Source organism: Canis lupus, chromosome 10 (assembly GCF_011100685.1).
Source record: "Canis lupus familiaris isolate Mischka breed German Shepherd chromosome 10, alternate assembly UU_Cfam_GSD_1.0, whole genome shotgun sequence".
Lineage (NCBI taxonomy): Eukaryota > Metazoa > Chordata > Mammalia > Carnivora > Canidae > Canis > Canis lupus.
In genome coordinates this window covers 27,812,515-27,831,995 of record NC_049231.1, presented here as the reverse complement: position 1 = coordinate 27,831,995, position 19,481 = coordinate 27,812,515, and the positions used below count along the sequence as shown (strand labels likewise).

At 59.5% G+C, this 19,481-nt stretch overlaps 3 protein-coding genes across 3 annotated transcripts; all 3 read left to right on the top strand.

Moving 5' to 3' along the window:
- The first annotated feature begins 1,839 nt into the window (after positions 1 to 1,839).
- H1-0 (H1.0 linker histone) lies at positions 1,840 to 4,049 on the top strand. Its single transcript, XM_038549524.1, has one exon. It carries the CDS (start codon positions 2,124 to 2,126, stop codon positions 2,706 to 2,708), a length of 585 nt encoding a protein of 194 aa, XP_038405452.1. The 5' UTR covers positions 1,840 to 2,123; the 3' UTR covers positions 2,709 to 4,049.
- Positions 4,050 to 4,467: 418 nt separating this feature from the next.
- Positions 4,468 to 10,676, top strand: GCAT (glycine C-acetyltransferase). Its single transcript, XM_038550634.1, has 9 exons — positions 4,468 to 4,690; positions 6,576 to 6,706; positions 7,784 to 7,885; positions 8,325 to 8,471; positions 8,989 to 9,143; positions 9,275 to 9,357; positions 9,548 to 9,719; positions 9,956 to 10,077; positions 10,361 to 10,676. The coding sequence occupies exons 1-9, from the start codon at positions 4,495 to 4,497 to the stop codon at positions 10,510 to 10,512; spliced, it is 1,260 nt and encodes a 419-aa protein (XP_038406562.1). The 5' UTR covers positions 4,468 to 4,494; the 3' UTR covers positions 10,513 to 10,676.
- Positions 10,677 to 14,272: 3,596 nt separating this feature from the next.
- On the top strand, positions 14,273 to 16,855 carry GALR3 (galanin receptor 3). Its single transcript, XM_038551573.1, has 2 exons — positions 14,273 to 15,428; positions 16,102 to 16,855. The coding sequence occupies exons 1-2, from the start codon at positions 15,070 to 15,072 to the stop codon at positions 16,853 to 16,855; spliced, it is 1,113 nt and encodes a 370-aa protein (XP_038407501.1). The 5' UTR covers positions 14,273 to 15,069.
- The last annotated feature ends 2,626 nt before the right edge of the window (positions 16,856 to 19,481 follow it).

The window sequence follows — 19,481 nt, the reverse complement described above, 5'->3', positions numbered from 1 at the left end:
TCTCGCCTCCCCAATCATTTGGATTAATCCATCCCTTGGTGTATGTGGGGGGAAGCCTATTAATTTTTCTGGCCTCAGAGACGCCCCAAGTCCAGTAGGAGCCCTTCCTCCCACCCGCAGCAACGACCCCCCCATCCCCCACCTAAACCCTCCTAACCCTCCCCCACTCCCCTTCCCAACAGCCAGTGTCTGCAAACAGCTCCCGGACCATACCAGAGACACGTTCATCATTTTGACCAGCTATAAACCCCCACTCCCAGGGTATTGTTTAAATAAGGAGTGCCTGGCCTCTTTGCTTAGGGAATAAAAGCCACCGGTTTGCTGCGGGAGGGGGCCCGGAGCATCCCAGAATCTCAACCCAGGGCCACTGCCAAGCGGGCTCTGCACGTGATTAGGATGTGTGTCACAGACAAGGGGTCCCCGGAACTCTGGGGTCCCCTCTGCTGGCCTCTGGCCCCTAAAGTCCCTCGGAGCCGCCTCAAGATTCCCTTCAGAGGGTGACGCCCCTTGTCCCGCATCTATACCTGCCCAGCAGCCTGGCAAAGATGTATACATTTTAACAAAGACATCCCATCCTCCCAGCAAAATGGCGGTGGTCCCGGCCACGGCTCTCTGAGCAACTGCACACTTTCAGAGGATTAGTCAGGACCCCAGGAGCGAGACCCCCCCCCCCAGCGCCGTTTCCCCAAGTTCCCAAAGCACCAGGGCCTCTTTTCATCCCAAGGGCCCCCAGGACAAGTCTGGTTGGAGCCTTTGGGACAGCTCCTGCATTGCAGCCCGCCCCCCCCCACTGCCTTCAAGGGACCTTGGGAGGGGGACTTGCCCCCCAGGCCGTGCCTCGGGGGTGGGGGCAGCAAGGTTCTGCCTCGGAGACCCCGAAACTCCTAGGCTGAAAGAGGCATATAAATGCATTCCCGATTAGGATATGCGGGCGATGTGGGGCTCTTTGAGAGGAGAGGACTCCGGAGACCCGCCCTCACTCCCTGGGGGGTCCCAGGCAGTGCCGGGGGTTCGGCCCCGGGAGAGAACCCCCACGCAGGGGTCGGGGGGCAGGCTGGGGGAGAGCCTGCCGAGGAGGGGGAAGGGACGAAGTTTGAAAGTGCCCTTCCAACTCTTCCAGGGAAAGTTTGCTCAGGGGCCCCAAGGACAGAGAAGAGGCAGGGGTGCGAGGGGCCCGGTGGTGGGGTGAGCCCCCCGAGAGGTGACCGGACCCCGGGGGAGCGACCCCTCCCCCCTGTCCCGGCTCGGCCCGGCTGGGAGTCGCCCAGCTCGGGGCAGCGTGTGTTAGTTGGGGCCGCTTTCCAGCCGCTCCGCCGGGCTGGGGGGTCCCGCCGCGGGCCGGAAGCGGGGTCCCCGGTAGCCCCAGGGGGGAGCTTTGCTACGAGGGGTTTCCCGCACCGGGGCTCCCCGGCCCCGCAGAGCCAGCCCCCCGCAAAGGGGAAATGTGCAGGCGCACCAGCGGTCCTCGGCGCCGTTTGGGGCGCGTGGCGGGCGCGGGGGGCGGCGGCCGGGCCGGCGGGATGCCCGGCGGGGGAGCCCAGGGAGCCAGGCAGCGGTCCCGCGCGGCGGCGGGGAGCGGGAGGGCCCGGGCCGGGGGGAAAGGTCGGATTTGCTGGGCGGAAGAAACACAGATGGCGGCGGCGCGGCGCCATTCCGGGCCGGGAGCAGGCAGCCAGCAGCCCTGTCCTCACCGCGGTCCGCCCGCCGCCGCTAAATACCCGGATGCGCCGCCCGAGCGCCAGACGCGGAGCTGGGAATAGGGAGGCAGAGGAGGCGGAGGCGGAGGCAGAGGCAGAGGCAGAGCCCGATCCCGAGCCCGATCCCGAGCCCGAGTCCGAGCCCGAGCCGGAGCCCGAGCCCGAGCCCGAGCCCGAGCCCGAGCCCGAGCCGGGCGCCGAGACCGACCGACAGAGCGGCGGGGCTGGGCCGCACAGACCCGGCCCGGCGAGTCCTCCCGCGAGTCCTCCCGCGCCCCGAGGCAGGTCCCCGAGAGCCGGGCCCGGACCGGCCCGGGAGTCAGGAGGAGCGCCAGAGCAGATCCCGAGTAAGGCTTTCCTCGGCCTCCGACGAGGGCTGGCCCTTTGGAAGGCGCCTCCTTCGACAGCAGGACCAGACAGGCCACCATGACCGAGAACTCTACGTCCACGCCTGCGGCCAAGCCCAAGCGGGCCAAGGCCTCCAAGAAGTCCACAGACCACCCCAAGTATTCAGACATGATCGTGGCTGCCATCCAGGCAGAGAAGAACCGTGCTGGCTCCTCGCGCCAGTCCATCCAGAAGTACATCAAGAGCCACTACAAGGTGGGTGAGAACGCCGACTCGCAGATCAAGTTGTCCATCAAGCGCCTGGTCACCACTGGGGTCCTCAAGCAGACCAAAGGGGTGGGTGCCTCGGGGTCCTTCCGGCTGGCCAAAAGCGACGAGCCCAAGAGGTCAGTGGCCTTCAAGAAGACGAAGAAAGAAGTCAAGAAGGTGGCCACGCCAAAGAAGGCAGCCAAGCCCAAGAAGGCTGCCTCCAAAGCCCCAAGCAAGAAGCCCAAAGCCACCCCAGTCAAGAAGGCCAAGAAGAAGCCAGCTGCCACGCCCAAGAAAACCAAAAAACCCAAAACTGTCAAGGCCAAGCCGGTCAAGGCATCCAAGCCTAAGAAGGCCAAACCAGTGAAGCCCAAAGCCAAGTCCAGTGCCAAGAGGACCGGCAAGAAGAAGTGACAATGAGGCTTTTCTTGTGGACACTCCTGCCTGTCTCCTATTTTCTGTAAATACTTTTTCTCATTTCTTCTCTCTTGATCTTCATTTGCCCCTTTGTATTCTGACTTCCTAAGAGACAGAATCTGGATTCCTCAGAAATTAGGGAATAATTCATTTCTCCTTAACCAATCATGCAAGGACAGCAGCCACAACTCTCATCCCTAAGGATGAGAATGTACTTCTATTTTGTTTTGTTGACTTGTTATTAATCTACTTAATGGGTTTAGGGACTTGGGTGGGCTTGTGTTTTGTTTGGTTGATTTGTTCACTATGAAGGTAAAGGGGCGGGAGAGAATGGGCAAGGCCGCTTGTTGGGACGAGATGAGGGGGACCCCGGAAATGGTAAGGTTTGCAGGAGTACTTTAAGGTCAGCCAGCCTAATCTAGGTGGCACACCCCTGAGAGTTCCAGAACCTTGGTGGGGAGAGGGGAGGAGTGGTAGCAGCTGGATGGCAAAGGAGGGAAGTGGGGGGGGAAAAAAAAAAAAAACCCTGGGGGGGGGGGCGGCTGACTTCCACCTTCCAATAGTGAGCAGTGGGGGGTCCAAATCCAGTTTCCTTCTCACTGTGAGTGTGCCCCTGTGGCCTCCCTATTGTCCTGGGGAAGAGAAGGAGGGGATCGAAGTGACAGCTGGTCCCAGAAGCTGTGGCTTCTCTCAGTAAGCTGGAAACTAGCCATTGGGGGGTCTTTGTGGCTTCAGAAAGTCTCCTGTTAAACTGGAGTGGAAATTTTGGGGGAAGGGTGGGGACTCAGCCAAGTGCCTCAGTGTGCCCTGTTAAAACTTGGGTTTTTCCACACAATTGGATTGTATCCTAGGAGGACTTTTTCCTTTTCCCCTGGTTTTTTGGTTCCTCCTGTAGAAGAAAGAGGTGATTTTGCTTGGTGGCCTGGTGGGGCACCAGACCTGCCACCTGCCACTTAAAAACCTCCCAACCTCTTTACTTTTGCGTCTTTTATAAAAGTAGTTGTAGATGAGGGAGGGGGGAGTGGGCGGGAAGTGGACGGTAAGACATACTACAGTTGATTTTGAATTGCTAAGTAGTTTCACAGAGCTAGGTCTGTGTGTCTGTGTGTATATGTATATATACCTATCTAGGGCTAGTACTTTCGTCTCACACCCGGGAGCTGGGAGAAAAAAACCTGTACAGTCGTCTTTTATTTTTAATAATATAGGAAAATGCGCACTTGCGCGTGGTCCGCCCCCCACCCCCCTTTTTTTTAAACAAGTGTTATTTGTGCCGGGAAGAATTTGCTGTCTTTGTAATTTTAAAACTTTAAAATAAAATAGAAAAAAAAAGCGAAACCCTGAGCGGTGCCTTTTTTCCTCACTTTTATGGCCGGAGGCGAATGCGGAGCAATCGGGCCGGCGAGCTAGGGTGGAATCCGGGCGGCGTGTGCACCTGAGAGTGGAGCCGGCTCCAAGAGTGGGACGGGCACCAGGAAACGGCGCTGAAGGGTGCAGAGCGTGCCTCAGCCTGCTTCTAGGGTCTCGCCTTGGGGTCCCGGCTGCACCTCCTTAGCCCGCGAGCGCCGGGTGCGTAGGCTGGGGCTGGGAAGAGGGCGGGGGGCTGGTGGGCGGGGCCGCCTCCCCTTCCCCCACGGGGAGTCGCCGCGCGCCCATCAATCCCCTTTCGGACTCCGCCCCCGCGCCCCGATTGGCTGCCGCGGCCCGGCCTCCGGGCCCTGACCGAGCGGCGGCGGCGGCAAGGCCGCGGGCAGTGCGGGCGCGCTCGGGCGGAGCGGGCACCATGTGGGCCGGACGCGTGCTCCGCGCTGCTCCCTCCGCGGCCCCCCGCGGCCGCCGCGCGCTGTCGGCGCTCACCCAGCTGCGTGGCGTCCTGGAGGAGGAGCTGGACGCCATCCGCGGGGCTGGCACCTGGAAGAGCGAGCGGGTCATTACGTCTCGTCAGGGGCCGCGCATCCACGTGGACGGCGTCTCCGGAGGTAACCGTCCGCCCCTGGGAGTCGTCGGAGCGGGCCGGGGGTCCCTGGGCCCTTGCGGGGCCTGCGCTGGAACCGACGGCGGAGGGGCGGCCGGGGCGGCGCCTGGCGGGTGGCCCCGCGTGGCCGCTGGCACCTTTCCCGATCTATCAGGCTGACTTTCGGCTTCCCAAAGTTAACTGGAACCTCGCTAAACCTGTTTCCACGGGGGGCGGTGATTTGCCCTTGAGCACCTTTTCCACTCAGAGGGTAGGGCTGGAGTGAAACCCGGGCCTGTGAGAGCGTGAGAGAAAAAGAGAGGCACCCGGCTGGCTCCCACCGGGCTGCTTCAAGGAAGGGCGGTGCCAAGGTGGCGGCCAGAAGCCCCGCATTTCTGCACCTGCTGCTTTGTGCGGGTCTCCACTACCCGCTGCACGTGGACTCCTGCAAACCCCCAAACGGAGGAATAACAACCCATTTTAAAGACGCTGAAGCTCAGAGATGTGAAATGGCTTCCCCAAAAGCCCCTGCTAGGGACGCCTGGGTGGCTCGGCGGTTGAGCATCTGCCTTCACCCCAGGGCGTGATCCTGGGGTCCCTTGATCGAGTCCCACATCGGGCTTCCTGCATGGAGCCTGCTTCTCCCTCTGCCTCTGTCTCTGCCTCTCTCTGTGTGTTTCTCATGAATAAATAAATCTTAAAATCTTAAAAAAAAAAAAAAAAAAAGGCCCCTGCTAGCGGCAGGCTGAGCTTTGGTCCACATGCTTCCCCATACTGGAGCTGGAAGGTTAGCTAATGTGTCAGAGAAACCAACTTTCTGGCCAGAGTCACAGGGAGCAAGGCTTGGCTGCTGCAGAAATCACACCATGAATTGAACCACTGAGCCTTCCTCATTTCTTTTTTTTTTTTTTTTTTTAAGATTTTATTTATTAGAGAGACAGCGTGCACGAGCAGGGTGGAGGGGCAGAGGGAGAGGGAGAAGCAGGCTCCCCCCTGAGCAGGCAACCAGATATGGGACTCCATCCCAGGACCCTGGGATCATGACCAGAGCTGAAGGCACACACTTCACCAATGGGGCCACCCAGGCACACCCAGGCCTTCCTCATTTCTATCTAATTTGTAGTCACTACCTATCTTGTCTGCGCCAGGCCCCAGGTGGGTCCTGGTTATAAACAGGCTCCCAAACCCACCGTGTGCTCAGGAAATAGGCCTGGGATCCTTGGTGCTATTGTACTCATTTGTAAATCAAGGTCCTAAAAAATCTCTGCCTCTTCCCACCCCCCACTCCCTCCCTCCCACGCACCCTGCCCTTGCCTGGGGGAAGCCTGGAGCAGATCAAAATGGGAGACACAGGTTCTCATCTTACTTTTGAGTCTCCCACGCTGAGTGAACCTTGCCCTTTATGGGCATTAGTTTCCTCCTCAGGTCAGCTGTGTTCACTTTGGACTTTAAGCACATGATTCTGTAGCAGGCAGCAGAGTCCTCTGTGTGGAGTTTGGGGTAACCAGGGTGGGCACCTGAGCCCTCTTTCACCTGTGAGGGAACCAAGGCCCAGATGAGGGGCTGTTGGTAGTCTTCGGGGACAGGAGAAGCCTGTGAGGTAGGGCTACGTTCCCCTTTGGGTGGAATGGGAGTCAGAGCCAGGGTTTAAACTTCTTATCCCTCAAAGTACCACCTTGAGTGTCCGTTCCATACCTTCCTCTCCTGTGGTTGTCGGATACGGTACCTCCTGGGGCCCCTAGTTCCCTGTCCTGGCCTCTGCCCCAGAGTGGATCACATGGTGCAGTGGTTGCCGCCTCAAGGCTGAATCCAGGTTTGTTTCTTCTCGGAGTCCCCAGGGCCTGGCACTGATGCTTTTCCAGGCCCTTTCTTGCCCTGAGCTTCTGTGTCCACACCATCCTCCACCTCAGGAATACTGAATTTCTGCGCAAACAACTACCTGGGCCTGAGCAGCCACCCTGAGGTGATCCAGGCAGGTCTGCAGGCCCTGGAGGAATTTGGAGCTGGCCTTAGCTCTACCCGTTTCATCTGTGGGACCCAGGTACACAGTGGCTTCTACGGGGGAGTGTGGGGGTGCCTCGTCCCTAGTGTTGGGCTCTGACTCCAACGGGCTGCTTCCCCCAGTCAGCAGGGCTGGTTTGGCCAGCTCAGCTCATCCCCGGGGCCCTGGGCCCACTCTTAGCCTGGAGCTGTACACCAGAAAGGCCAGGATCAGGCTTCTGTTTTGTTGCAATAGAAACCTGACCTCTCTGGGCATCGCTTTTCCGAGCTGCATGCAAAAGTGCTTAGAACGGTGCCTGGCACATAGCAGTGCTCAAGAAATGTTGATTAGTTTATTTTGTAAATGTTACAAAATAAACATACAAATGTGAAACTTCTAGTGCTTACTATATACCAAGTATGTATTATGAGCATTACAAATATTAACTTGATAATGCTCCTAACAGGAAAAAAAAAAAAAGATAATGCTCCTAACAGTCGTGATAGGTGATATTCTTGTCTCTGTTACAGAGATGAGGAGGCTGAAGCCCAGAGAAGTTAAGTGTCTTACCCTAGGGCACACAGCCTATTATGATAGGAGTTTAACCCAGGTGGCTTGGCTCAACGGTCTGTGCTCCTGACCACTTGTGATTATTATTACACATCTTCCCAGAAAGGGGACGATGAAATGAATATCAGAGGCAGAACTCTAACTCCCAGCCAGGGCACTTCCCAACAAAACCCTTACTTGGACTGAACAGCTTTCAGACGCAAGAATTTGAGGCCCAAATGAGCTTACATAATCCTTTTCTTCGCCATTAAGCAACCAAAAAAGGTACTTAGTCTGATGTCAGGAAGATGTCATGCCTTGGCCACTGTCACCCATAATTCCACATTAGACCCCCATTACAAAGGAAGATCCAACCAGGAAGAGATACCTAGCAAGCCTGATTCCTCAGTGAGAACCATCTGCTGAGTTCCTGTCGGCTGTGGGGGAGAAACCCTTGTTATGAAGAAAGGGAAAGGCCCAGGCTGTAGGCCTTCTGTGCTGAGTCTGTGACCCTCTAAGCCTCTGTCCCCAGGACTTGTTTCATGTGACCCCGCAGGAATCAACACCTATTTCACTCTGTTTCTTTAGAGCATCCACAAGGATCTAGAAGCAAAGATAGCCCGCTTCCACCAGCGGGAGGATGCCATCCTGTATCCTAGCTGTTTTGATGCCAACGCTGGCCTCTTTGAGGTGTGTGTGGGGCCTCAGGTGGGAGTTGGTGAGGACTGCTAGGCTGTGGAAGGCTTGGTAGTGGGCAGTCAGGAGAACCTGGCAGGATGCCTAGAGGTTCCAGTGCCCATTTCATATGGAGGCTAAGGTCAGGCCAGGTAGGTGCTCCAGGAGGAATCTTCCAGGGCCCTGGGGGGATAATCTATATCAACGGGAAGGCTGGAGATAGCAGGGATCAGGGACTTACCAAACATGTTCTCACCTGCTCTCATAGGGGCTGGGACCTGATCCAGCCCAGGCCTGGAGGGTAATCTGAGGACCAAGATAGAGGCAGGTAGGGGCTCCTTGCCTCCCTGCCCAGAGGAAGATCCTGGATGGCAGTGAAATTTTATACCAGGAGACATGGGGAGGGAAAACCCCTAGGTGGTTGATCCACTCCCAACTGCCTTCTTCCTTCCAGGCCCTGCTGAGCCCACAGGATGCAGTCCTCTCAGACGAGCTGAACCATGCCTCCATCATCGATGGCATCCGTCTGTGCAAGGCCCATAAGTACCGCTACCGCCACCTGGACATGGCTGATTTGGAGGCCAAGCTGCAGGAGGCCCAGGTAAGACAAGGGCCAAGGGTTCCAGGGACGAGAACTGGGCTTATCCTCAGCCTTGCCACTGGTGAATGAACTGAGGCTTGGAAGGACCAACTTGGCACTCACGGCAAAGAACATGAAAGTTGGAAACAGACTTGAATCCAAATCCCTCAGCCCCAGGGCTTTATTCCACTGTGCCATGCTGCCTTGACTTTTAGCAAGCACCTCATGTGTGGCAGGGCCTGCTAGGCATAAAGGGGGATGAGCTTAGGGATGGAAATGGCCCCATCACGCCCTCCCTCTCGGAGGGGAGACTGAGCTGCTCTCACTGGCTAGGACTGCCCTGGAAGAGGTGGGCAAGGCTCAGGGAAGCACAGATGGGGGCCAGGATGTGCCAGCCCCAACACAGTAATGCTTATGTGTCTGCTTCTGTGCCAGACACTGGGCAGGGTGAGCTCTTAGAGCCCCAAGCAGCATAGAGAATGGGTGGTTTGGCCCAACTTGGGACATGAGCCATCACCTGTCCATGGCTTCCCTGCAGAATCATCGACTGCGCCTGGTGGCCACTGACGGGGCCTTTTCCATGGACGGGGACATCGCACCCCTGCAGGAGATCTGCCACCTTGCCTCTCGATATGGTGCCCTGGTTTTTGTGGATGAATGCCACGCTACTGGCTTCCTGGGGGCCACAGGACGGTGGGAGCATGCGTCACCTAGGGCCTTGGGTTGGGCTTCTAAGGGTGGGTGGGAAACCAGGAAGTCAGCCCCTAACCTAACCCATGATACTTGGGCGGCTGGTGGTAACAATGGTAGCTTCCCTTCTGCAGAGGCACAGATGAGCTGCTGGGCGTGATGGACCAGGTCACCATCATCAACTCAACACTGGGGAAGGCACTGGGTGGAGCCTCAGGTACCTGCAGAGTTGTGCCCCTGGGATCCCCTTATCCACTTGCAGGTCCCTGGAGGAGTCTCAGGGAAGGTGGGGGAGGGAGAGCTGGGACCATACAGAAGAGAGCAGCAGGGACTGTCCTGTCAGGAGGGCCCTGGGGTAGGCTCTGGCACCTGGCCTCTGACTCCCACCCTTCTCCCCTTGTCCTCAGGGGGCTACACGACGGGGCCTGGGCCCCTGGTGTCCCTGCTACGGCAGCGCGCCCGGCCCTACCTCTTCTCCAACAGTCTGCCACCTGCTGTCGTAGGCTGTGCCTCCAAGGCCCTGGACCTACTCATGGAGAGCAATGCCATTGTCCAGTCTATGGCAGCCAAGACCAAGCGGTGCGGTGCCTGGCAGGGGTGGGGCAGGCTGGGGTGGGGGAGCTGTGTTTTCATCACCCATTTTGGTCTGCCTGTTCCTCTGCCCGGCTCCCCATCTGCCTCTCTGGGTCTGCATCTGTCTCTGTTGGGCCATCCTGCAGACTCAGGCACAGATCTTGGATCACATGCCTATCAGGAGTGCATGTGAACACTCCACAGCCCCCTGGCTCCCTGTGACACCCAGCTTGTGTCTACAGTTTCCGCAGTAAGATGGAGGCTGCTGGCTTCACTGTCTTGGGAGCCAGTCACCCCATTTGCCCTGTGATGCTGGGTGATGCTCGGCTGGCTTCTTGCATGGCAGATGACATGCTAAAGCGAGGTAAGGAAGCTGGGGCAAGAGGACCAGTTATGGGTCCTAAGAGGAAAAAGGAGGGAACCCCTATACTGTGAATGCTCCCCCATACCCTCACCCTACTACCCCTTTTAGACCAGCTGTCTGTCCAAGCCGAAAATCCCAGGCCGTGACTCAGTCTCATGTCTGTGAGACCTTGGGTGCCTCCCTTGCCCTCTGTGACCCTCAGGAGAGTAGGCACCATGTGTCATGTCTCCCAAAGCCTATTTAGCTTTGGTGAGCCCCGGGTTGACCCTCTCTACTTTACCAGGCATCTTTGTCATCGGGTTCAGCTATCCAGTGGTCCCCAAGAACAAGGCCCGGATCCGGGTGCAGATCTCAGCCGTGCACAGCGAGGAGGACATTGACCGCTGTGTGGAGGCCTTCGTGGAGGTGGGGCGGCTGCATGGGGCACTACCCTGACCCAGCTGGTGACAAGCAGAGCCAAGGTCTCCCTCCCTCCACATTGACAGAAGGGCCCTTTGGTCAGCCCAGTCCTGAGGCACTGAGTCCTCTCAAAATCCTCGGGCTGGGCTGGGCCAAGTGTGTAGTCAAGAGTGTCAAGCAACAATGTGGAAACAGGCTGACATGTCGGTGTGCTTTATTCTCTCTGGGCAGGCCCAGCCCTGTGACCAGCTGAAGAACCAGGCAGGAGCCTGGGCTCTGAGGGCAGGCTCCTGAGTAGATAGATGTCGGTGCTGACCACCTCTGAGGTTAACCCCAGGTGAAGATGAGACCCAGGCAGCACCGGTAATACAGGCAGGGGCCCCCATGTGGCACAACTGGATTCTGTGCTGCTGGAGAGGGCAGCTGCGCACCAACCCTGCAGGCCTTTTCCCACCCCATTTATTCTTCAGCCCCCGAAGAACACCTCATTTCCTACTCCCCATTCAAAAGATGGCATACAGCTACCCAGATAAAGGAGGAGCTGAGCACCCAAACCCATGTGTGGAAGGAGAGGCAGAGGATTCAGGCCCCAAAGGAAAGCATGTGGGTCACTATGGGAAAAGCCCCTGACAGTCTGGAACCATGTATTCTATGCCACTTTGTCCCTGACTCGGTGGCCTTGGGCAAGCCCCTTCACCTGTGTGTGCCTCAGTTTCCCGCACTTTACCAAGAATGAATGTTACATAGACAGCTGGGGTCCCTCCATTCTTCTCACTCCAGGTCTAGTGGCCGGCTGATCAGGCGCCAGGGAGCGCAGTGAGTCCAGGCTCCGGAATCCAGGCCTTGGACTCAACTGGGCAGTCCCGCAGGCAAGGCTCTCAGGATAGGCAATTTGCTGCCACCAAGGCCCCATCCACACTTGTCCCCAACTAGGACTCGCTGCTCCCTAGTGGACATGATGAGAACCCCCTTCCCATAGTCGCTGTCCCTGGTCCTTGTCTCTTCAGTGGCCTCCCCTCTGGGTTTTATGGACTGGGGGTGGGAGGCCAGGTGGGATAGGCTCAGATTCACCCCAGCTCCAGCCTCAGCGTGGTGTAGCCTTGGGGAACTCATACCTTGCTGAAGGTAGAGCAGAGAGGATGAGAAGGCCCTTCCTCATTCACGACAAGGAACTGGGACCCCCTTCTCCGTGCCTTTGAACCTCAGCCCTGCCTGTAGCCTGGAACGGTCTGGGCGAGCTGCGGGGATCCTAACTCTGGGATTCTGGGAATCCTAGCTTGTGGTCTGGAGGAGCTTGCAGCTGGGACCAGGAGCTCCGGGTGCTGGGAGATGGCAGCCCAAGGAAGAGGACTGCTTCGGCCACATCAGCAGCCTCAATAGGCGCAGGCCGCCGCCACCGGGTAGTGTGCCTGGCGCAGGCGCACTGCTGCAGCGGCGAGGGCATAGGCCTAGCACCGGCCCGGGCCAAGCCAGCGGCTTGATGCACGCGTGCGTGACCTGCGTAGGCCGGCGGTTACACGGGGTGGCCACCAGCAGCCACCAGCCACGCGCTCCAGTAGTAGGTGTGGCGTACCCTGCGGGGCCAGAAACCCGGGCCCAGGTCCACCGCCCGAGGCGCAGGACAAGCCAGAGCGGGGCTCTGCCTGGGGCTCCCGGCCGCCACCGCTGGCGCTGCGCCCCCTGGCGGCCGGCGTGGGAGGCTGCCTTGCGGCGGCGGCGCCACGCCCATGGGTCAGCTATAGCCGCTCAGCGTGCCGACCTGTGCCGACCTGTGCCGGCTCCGCCCGCCGCCCTCCGGAAGGGCTGGTGGGAAGCTCCCCCGCGCGGCGGCAGCGTTGGGCGCGTGTACCGGTGGCCGCCCGACGCCCGCGACAGTCGAAGGGCCGCGGATCAGCCGCACCTCCCCCTCCCGCGGGCCGGAGCTCGTCCCGAGGCCGCCCCCACGGCGCGCTCCGCGTCCTCTGCGTGGGCCCCAGGTTCGAGGCTGCGGTGCCCGGAGCAAGAGGAGGAGGGGGCGCCAGGGACGCGCTGGGGCCCGACCTTGACGCGTGCTTCCTGCCGGCCCCACCCGTCCCCGCGCCTTCCCTCGGGCTCTGCTATCCTATCAGCCTTGCCCTGCTGGGAGTTCTCGCCCTCCTGTAGCAGCGCATCCAGAGCCCTGCCCTGGGCCAGGAGCCGGTTGGGCCGGAGGCTCCCCAAAACAGGATAGTGTGCCAGGGATCTGGGGGGCTTTCAGGGTTCAGGGTGGTGGTAGACCTCTGACAGTCAAGGATTCTAAAACCCCGGTGCTCGGGCTGGAATCCTACAATTCTGCACTCCATGGATCATGACATTCTACCATTCTAATTCCTTAATTCAATTCTGATAGCTCTGAATTCAGGGCAGTGTAGGTATGAGTCCTAATATCTACCGTTTAGTGAATATTTCTAAGAATTCCAGGGATGTTCTGTATCTAGCGTGAGTGACATCAGGCTTTCAAGAAATACCTCTGAGCACTGGGGAAAATCCCAGGGGCCTGGGAGGAGCTAGTCCTGAAGAGTCCCTTCCCCAGCATCCTGGGTCTTGAATGCAAGTTCTGGCCCCATCGGTCCCAAGAAAGTGTCCCAGCTTCTAGAAAGACTACACACAGTCCCTACTACCTCTTCTCTCCCTTAACTCATTGCAGATTGTTCTGTCCCCACTACACTTGTCCAGTTTACCAACAACCTCACTGTTATGAAATTCAGTGTACCTTACCCTTCCCACCCCACTCCCTGACTAGTCTCTCTAACCCTCTGGAAGCATTTGGCCACGTGGCCTACTCCTTCAAAAGTTCCAGGCTAGAACCCTGTGCATGGCTAAACCACACAGCCATTCACCAAGACCGATTAATCTCTGGCTTTTGTGGGGACAGGAGGCTTCTAACAGATCAGTCACTAGATCATTCCCCTTCTCTTCATCCTTACCCCAGGCCAAAATAAACTAATTACAAACTAAATAAGCAGAACATGTCCCTGCTCTAAGACTTTCACTAGTTTCCTATTGCCCTCAGGCTAAAGCCAAACTCTGGATTGGCACCAAAGCATTCCATCTCCAGCCAGACAGAACCTCTGAAATAAGCTTCGGAAAGCTGATGGGCCCCAGGATTTTCAGGGCCTGGGGGGAGGAGTCCTATCTGGTCTCCAGAAAAGAGACTCATTCTGGTTTCCTAGCCTAGGACACCCTATTCAAGATGAGGAATCCTTTCTGAGCTTGGATTAGAGCCCTACTTGGGGCAGGGAGAGGGAAGATGGAGAGGGAGTTAGTAGGCAGGAGGTGAGAGTGCCAGGAATGGGCTGGGCCCTGGGCACGGAGGGGTTAACTGCAAAGCGAATCTCAGAGTGAGATCAATGGGTTCCTCACTGCAGAAAGAGGCAGATGCAACGCAGGGAGGTAGAAAAGAACCAGGCAGAAGAGCATGCCACCCGAGGGAAATCAGGCACCGAGCAGGAGGTGGCCAGTGTCTACTCCGGAGGGAGTGCCCAAGTCTGGCTAGGCAGAAGAGGTGCCTTAAAGGAGAAGAGGGAGAACTGGGAGGCAGAGCTGCACCTGCAGGGAGGCGCCTAGGGGCAGCCCCTGAGCCAAGAGGCAGCCCCAGTCTGGCCGGTTCACCCAGGACCAAGCAGGGCCCAGCGCCCAGAGTTGAGGTGGGTGCTGCCCATCCTGAGCTTCGGGGCAGGGTGGGCTTGCTGCATGCTGGGGGCTGGGGGCGCAGATACTACCTTTTTTCTCTCCTTCCTTCCCGTCCCCCCCCCCACCCCACCATGCCCTCTATTTGTCTCACCAACCCAGAGATCCCAGGCATGCAAGGGGATCCACAGGTAGTGGCCGATCTGGGCCGTGGGGTGGAGCAAGTGTGAGAGGGGGCACAGCCGGCATAAATGCACTCACACATACTTGCACATTGTCAGAGGTACCACCTGTTAACAGGCTGTCAGATGAGCGCTCCAGCCTGGGCGTCAGGCTACCAGGGTGGTAACAGCCCCGGATCTGCCACTCAAAGTGTGATATTAACCTCCCATGTCCCCTCTCTGAGCCTCAATTTCCTCTCATGCAGAAAGGGCGTAGTGACTGATATGGATTTCCCTGCTGTGCCCTGTGGGGCTTTCACTAAATTGGACTTTATGATGACTCGGGGATATCACCCAAGTCTTGCTGACTTTGACCCATGTCCAAGACTCTTCCCTGGGCTTCAAACCCTCATGGAGAAGTAAGGTAGATATATCAGCAACTTGGGTTGGATTTGCCCCCCTCCCATCTGCTATGTCCTCACCCTCCATCCTGCCTGGAGGTGTCCATCACCTAATTCATGGGAGTGTCCCCTAGGAAACTGAGAAACCCACCTCAGACGCATATGCAACTGTGCCAGGCTTGCACAAGTGGAGGGAGCTCAGTGATAACTTTTGGCCGTCTCCCCACTCCCATCCCCGACCCCCATGAGCTCCATGCCCAGGAGACCTGGCTGGGCCCAGGCCAGGGGCCTGGATTGAGACCCCTGGGTCGAGTGACCAGAGCCGGAGGGCTCCTGTCTGAGGACTCCAGCTTCTTTTCCTCAGGTGCCCATCAGATGGGGAGATGGCTGATGCACAGAACATCTCGCTAGACAGCCCAGGGAGCGTGGGTGCTGTGGCAGTGCCCGTGGTGTTTGCCCTCATCTTTCTGCTGGGCACAGTGGGCAATGGGCTGGTGCTGGCTGTGCTGCTGCAGCCCAGCCCGAGCGCCTGGCAGGAGCCCGGCAGCACTACGGACCTATTCATCCTCAACCTAGCGGTGGCCGACCTCTGCTTCATCCTGTGCTGCGTGCCCTTCCAGGCCGCCATCTACACACTGGACGCCTGGCTCTTTGGGGCCCTCGTCTGTAAGGCTGTGCACCTGCTCATCTACCTCACCATGTATGCCAGCAGCTTCACGCTGGCCGCCGTCTCGGTGGACAGGTGGGCTGTGCCCGGGACCTGGCTGGGTCTGGGCTGGGGAGGGAAGACCTGAACAGATTCCTTAGGAAGGAGAGAACAGGGAGCCAAAAAGGAAATGGGAGGGAGAGAAGGGTCAGCTCTGTGGCCCCCACCAACCAGTCTCTGGGCGGCAGCAGAGTGTCCTTGAGGGGACCATCCTGCCCTCCCCCCACTCCATTGTGAGCCTCCAGGGGACATCTCTGTGTCTCACGTGTGGGCACAGAGCCCTACACGTAGTAGATGCCCTGTGTCGCATGAATGGCAAAAAGAACACATGAATGAATTCATCAGGTGTTTTATTACTGCCCACACCTGACCCGGTCTGCGGTCATCCCTGCCTTCGCCGTTCCGAACTTGGGGTCCAAGCCAGGCTCACTGTCCCTTCCCTCCGAGCCTCTAACCCAGCCTTGCTGGGTGCCAGGCACTGCCCTAGGCGCTTGGCCTGTCGATGCCCTTCACCCTGCAGCCCCCTGCAGGCGGGCGGCGCCCTCTCGCCCCTGCTGCCCAGACCCGGAAAGCCGGAAAGCCAGGCCAGCGGCCCCAGGTCCCGGCGCAGCGTCCACGCGGGTGCAGGGCGGGGGCGCGGGGGCGCGGGGGCGCGGGGCGCTCGGCCCCCGCCGCGCTGACCGCCGCCCGCCCGCCCGCCCGCCCGCAGGTACCTGGCCGTCCGGCACCCGCTGCGCTCGCGGGCCCTGCGCACGCCGCGCAACGCCCGCGCCGCCGTGGGCCTGGTGTGGCTGCTGGCGGCGCTCTTCTCGGCGCCCTACCTCAGCTACTACGGCACGGTGCGCTACGGCGCGCTGGAGCTCTGCGTGCCCGCCTGGGAGGACGCGCGCCGGCGCGCCCTGGACGTGGCCACCTTCGCCGCCGGCTACCTGCTGCCCGTGGCCGTGGTGAGCCTGGCCTACGCGCGCACGCTGCGCTTCCTGTGGGCGGCCGTGGGCCCCGCGGGCGCGGCGGCGGAGGCCCGGAGACGGGCCACGGGCCGCGCGGGGCGCGCCATGCTGGCGGTGGCCGCGCTCTACGCCCTCTGCTGGGGCCCGCACCACGCGCTCATCCTCTGCTTCTGGTTCGGCCGCTTCGCCTTCAGCCCGGCCACCTACGCCTGCCGCCTGGCCTCGCACTGCCTCGCCTACGCCAACTCCTGCCTCAACCCGCTCGTCTACGCGCTCGCCTCGCGGCACTTCCGCGCGCGCTTCCGCCGCCTGTGGCCCTGCGGCCGCCGCCACCGCCGCCACCGCGCCCGCCGCCGCGTCCGCCCCGCCACCGCGGGCCCCGCCGGCCGCCCCGGGGACGCACGGCCGCGAGGGAGGCTGGCGGCGGGCGGCGGCCGCGGCGGGGCCCCCGGGGGAGAGGCCGCGCGCGCCGCAGGGGCTGGCCGAGCCCCGTCCGCCCTGGGCCCCGAGTGAGCCTCGTGCGCCTCGGCTGTGCCGGTGACCCCGGGCACGACCGCACGACCCCCCCGGGGCGGATGGCGGCAGTCCCCCCAGGCGCCCTGGCCGAGCTGGGGCTCCAGCCCGGCGGACACCCCTGGATGGTGACACTGGGTCACCCCAGCTAAGCGCAGCACCCCCCCCCCCCCCCCCGGGCCAGACAGCCCCCGGGGCTGGAGTCTGGCCACAGCCAGCCGGCCTGAGAGCAGGCCTCTGCCCACGCCTCCGGCTTGGTCAGCACCTTCTAGGCGCGGCTTCCTCCGCTACCCTTCACCGGCCCCTTCTCCCTTCCAGACGGCGTCCTGGGCGTTTTCGCACTAGCAGCATAGTTATGAAGCATTTACTGTGGATTTTCTGCGGTGCTACGTTCTTCAATCTAAGCATCAAAGCAGCTTTGCAAGGTAGATTCAATTAGTTCCCTTTCTACAGACGTAGAAACCAAGGATCAGAAAAGGTTTAGTGATTGGGGGCACCTGGCTGGCTTAGTAGGTGGTGCATATGACTTTTGATCTAGGGGTTGTGGGTTCCAGCCCCCTGAGTGTAGAGATTATTCAAAAATAAAATCTTTAAAAAAAAAAAAAAAAGGTTTAATGATTTGCCCAAGGTCACATAGCTAGTGTCTAGCAGAAGTTGGATTCAGATCCACTGCAATTTAGCTTTCCCTGTTCAATGGAACCATCTTCTCCACCTTTGGGGCCTCTGCTGTCAGTTTGCATCGTTTCCAAGGTTTTCCTCTGCTCTTTCTGGTTCTGCATCAGCACTCTTCCCTAAACAGGCAGCTCCCCAGACTTGACTGGATGCTGTGGAAACCTCAGAGAGCTCCCAGTCCCTTTCCTTAGGATTGTTCTGTTCAGGTACTCAGGCCAGCAAGTCCTGTGGGCTTCCCCCCTCCCCCCCCCCCAGCCACGCAGTCCTAGGTCCGTCGCCTGACCCAAACCCCTTGCATTATTCCTTCAGCCACTTGGTGCTCCTGGCTCAGGTGAGACACTGAGCCACACTCGGGTCCCAGCTGGCAGCCCTGGCTGCCCTGTGGCCCTCTCTCTCCCTGTCCATGCACACAGCAGGGTAGTCTGTGGCTCTGGAAGCCTCCTAATTAACCAATAAATCAGTCCCGATGGTTGCAGAGCTACCCACTTCCCTCCCTCTCTCCCCTCCGCACACATCAATAATATATTTATTAGCTTCAGGCAGAGGCCTGAGACCTTTCGGCCTCCTTGTCTCCTTGGCACACCTCCCGGCTGCTAGGCACGCTGGGAAGGCCCCTCCCTGACAGTAGGCAGCTGCCGAGTCCTTCTCACTGCCTGCCACCTGCCATAGACCCTGGGGGTCAGAGTGTCAGTCACCCTTCACAGGGGGGCCCAGAACAAGGGCCTGACAGCAGGTCCGGCGCGCTTTCTACCACGTGTCTGCCAAGGTTCCCATGGCTGGCTCAGGCTGCAGCAGTGGGAGTGTTTCTCAGATGGCAGGGGCGTGATGCTACCCGCTTCTACAGCACCCAGCACGGCCTCTACCTCCCTGTTGCCACCACTCACACCTCCGCTGGCTGCTCTGTGCCTCAGAGACAGGAGACCTCCACTTTCAGAAGTAGAAACAGGTAGCTTGACCAAAGCCAAGTGGCAAATTCGCGGCAGAGTTGGGATCCTAACTGGGCCCGACCGACAGCTCCCGTGGCAGGCCCAGCAGCCCAAGGAAACATCTTAGACCATCTGACAAAGTTCACCACACGACACCGGTGAGTGCCTTCAAAGCCGAATGGGGAACATCTTCCCGGGTGTGCTTATGCTATGCTTGGTCCGGCCAACGAGCGGGGCTGCCGCTCCTCCGGTCAGCCTTGTGAGTGTGGACAAGCGGCTGACCCACCACAGCCTCCGTCTAGGACAGGAGAGAGGTCAGATCACCCCACCAGGGAGTGGCAGGGCCAGTTTGAACCTGCGTGAGACCCCAGGCCTGGGGAAGGGGCGGTGGGCCCGGGGGGGTCCTCCACGATGGCCTGGGGCTCTGCTCACCTGGCAGGTGACAGTTGTACAGCTCAAGCCCCTGCCTGGACTCCAGGGCCTGCTTCTGAAGCGAGTCGTCGGGTTCCGGCTAATGGAGCCTCTGGACCACAGTAGGCACACAGCAGGTATTTGATGCATGGAAACGGAAATGACCCTTTCCTTCCTTCTTTCCTTTACTCCCCAGCCATGGTAGTGCCTGCCTCGAGCTTTGCTGTGAGCTCCTTCCAGGAGCTCTGTCTAGCTGCAGAGCCACACACCAAAAGATGAAAAGACAGCGGCCGTGTGGTGGGTCATAATGGGTGAGCACCCGGTCCTGAAAGGGCATAGGGGAGCTAACCTCTGCCTTCCTGGGAAGTCCAAGCAGGAGTCCCAGAGGAGGTGACATTTGCCATGCCTTTTCCTGAAAAAGGTGCAAAGGGTCTGCCAAGTAGAGCAACAACCTGTGCCAAGGCAGGGTTCAGGCAGGAGCAACTGTGGGCTTATGCAGTTGAAGCAAGCTGGAGGAAGGGGGGTGACAGTGGCCTGGGGAGCCCGGGATGGTGAGTGCAGTGAGATCAGGCAGCCTCCTGGGCCAGTCAGGGAGTGGGGACTTCCTCCTTCAGGTG

Bases quoted from the DNA above. Each gene is read 5' to 3' on its own strand.
- GCAT (XM_038550634.1), top strand. From the start codon at position 4,495: ATGTGGGCCGGACGCGTGCTCCGCGCTGCTCCCTCCGCGGCCCCCCGC. The intron at 4,691-6,575 runs GTAACCGTCCGC...CCTCCACCTCAG, and splicing joins CGTGGACGGCGTCTCCGGAG to GAATACTGAATTTCTGCGCA. The intron at 9,144-9,274 runs GTGGGAGCATGC...TCCCTTCTGCAG, and splicing joins TTCCTGGGGGCCACAGGACG to AGGCACAGATGAGCTGCTGG.
- H1-0 (XM_038549524.1), top strand. From the start codon at position 2,124: ATGACCGAGAACTCTACGTCCACGCCTGCGGCCAAGCCCAAGCGGGCC.
- GALR3 (XM_038551573.1), top strand. From the start codon at position 15,070: ATGGCTGATGCACAGAACATCTCGCTAGACAGCCCAGGGAGCGTGGGT. The intron at 15,429-16,101 runs GTGGGCTGTGCC...GCCCGCCCGCAG, and splicing joins GCCGCCGTCTCGGTGGACAG to GTACCTGGCCGTCCGGCACC.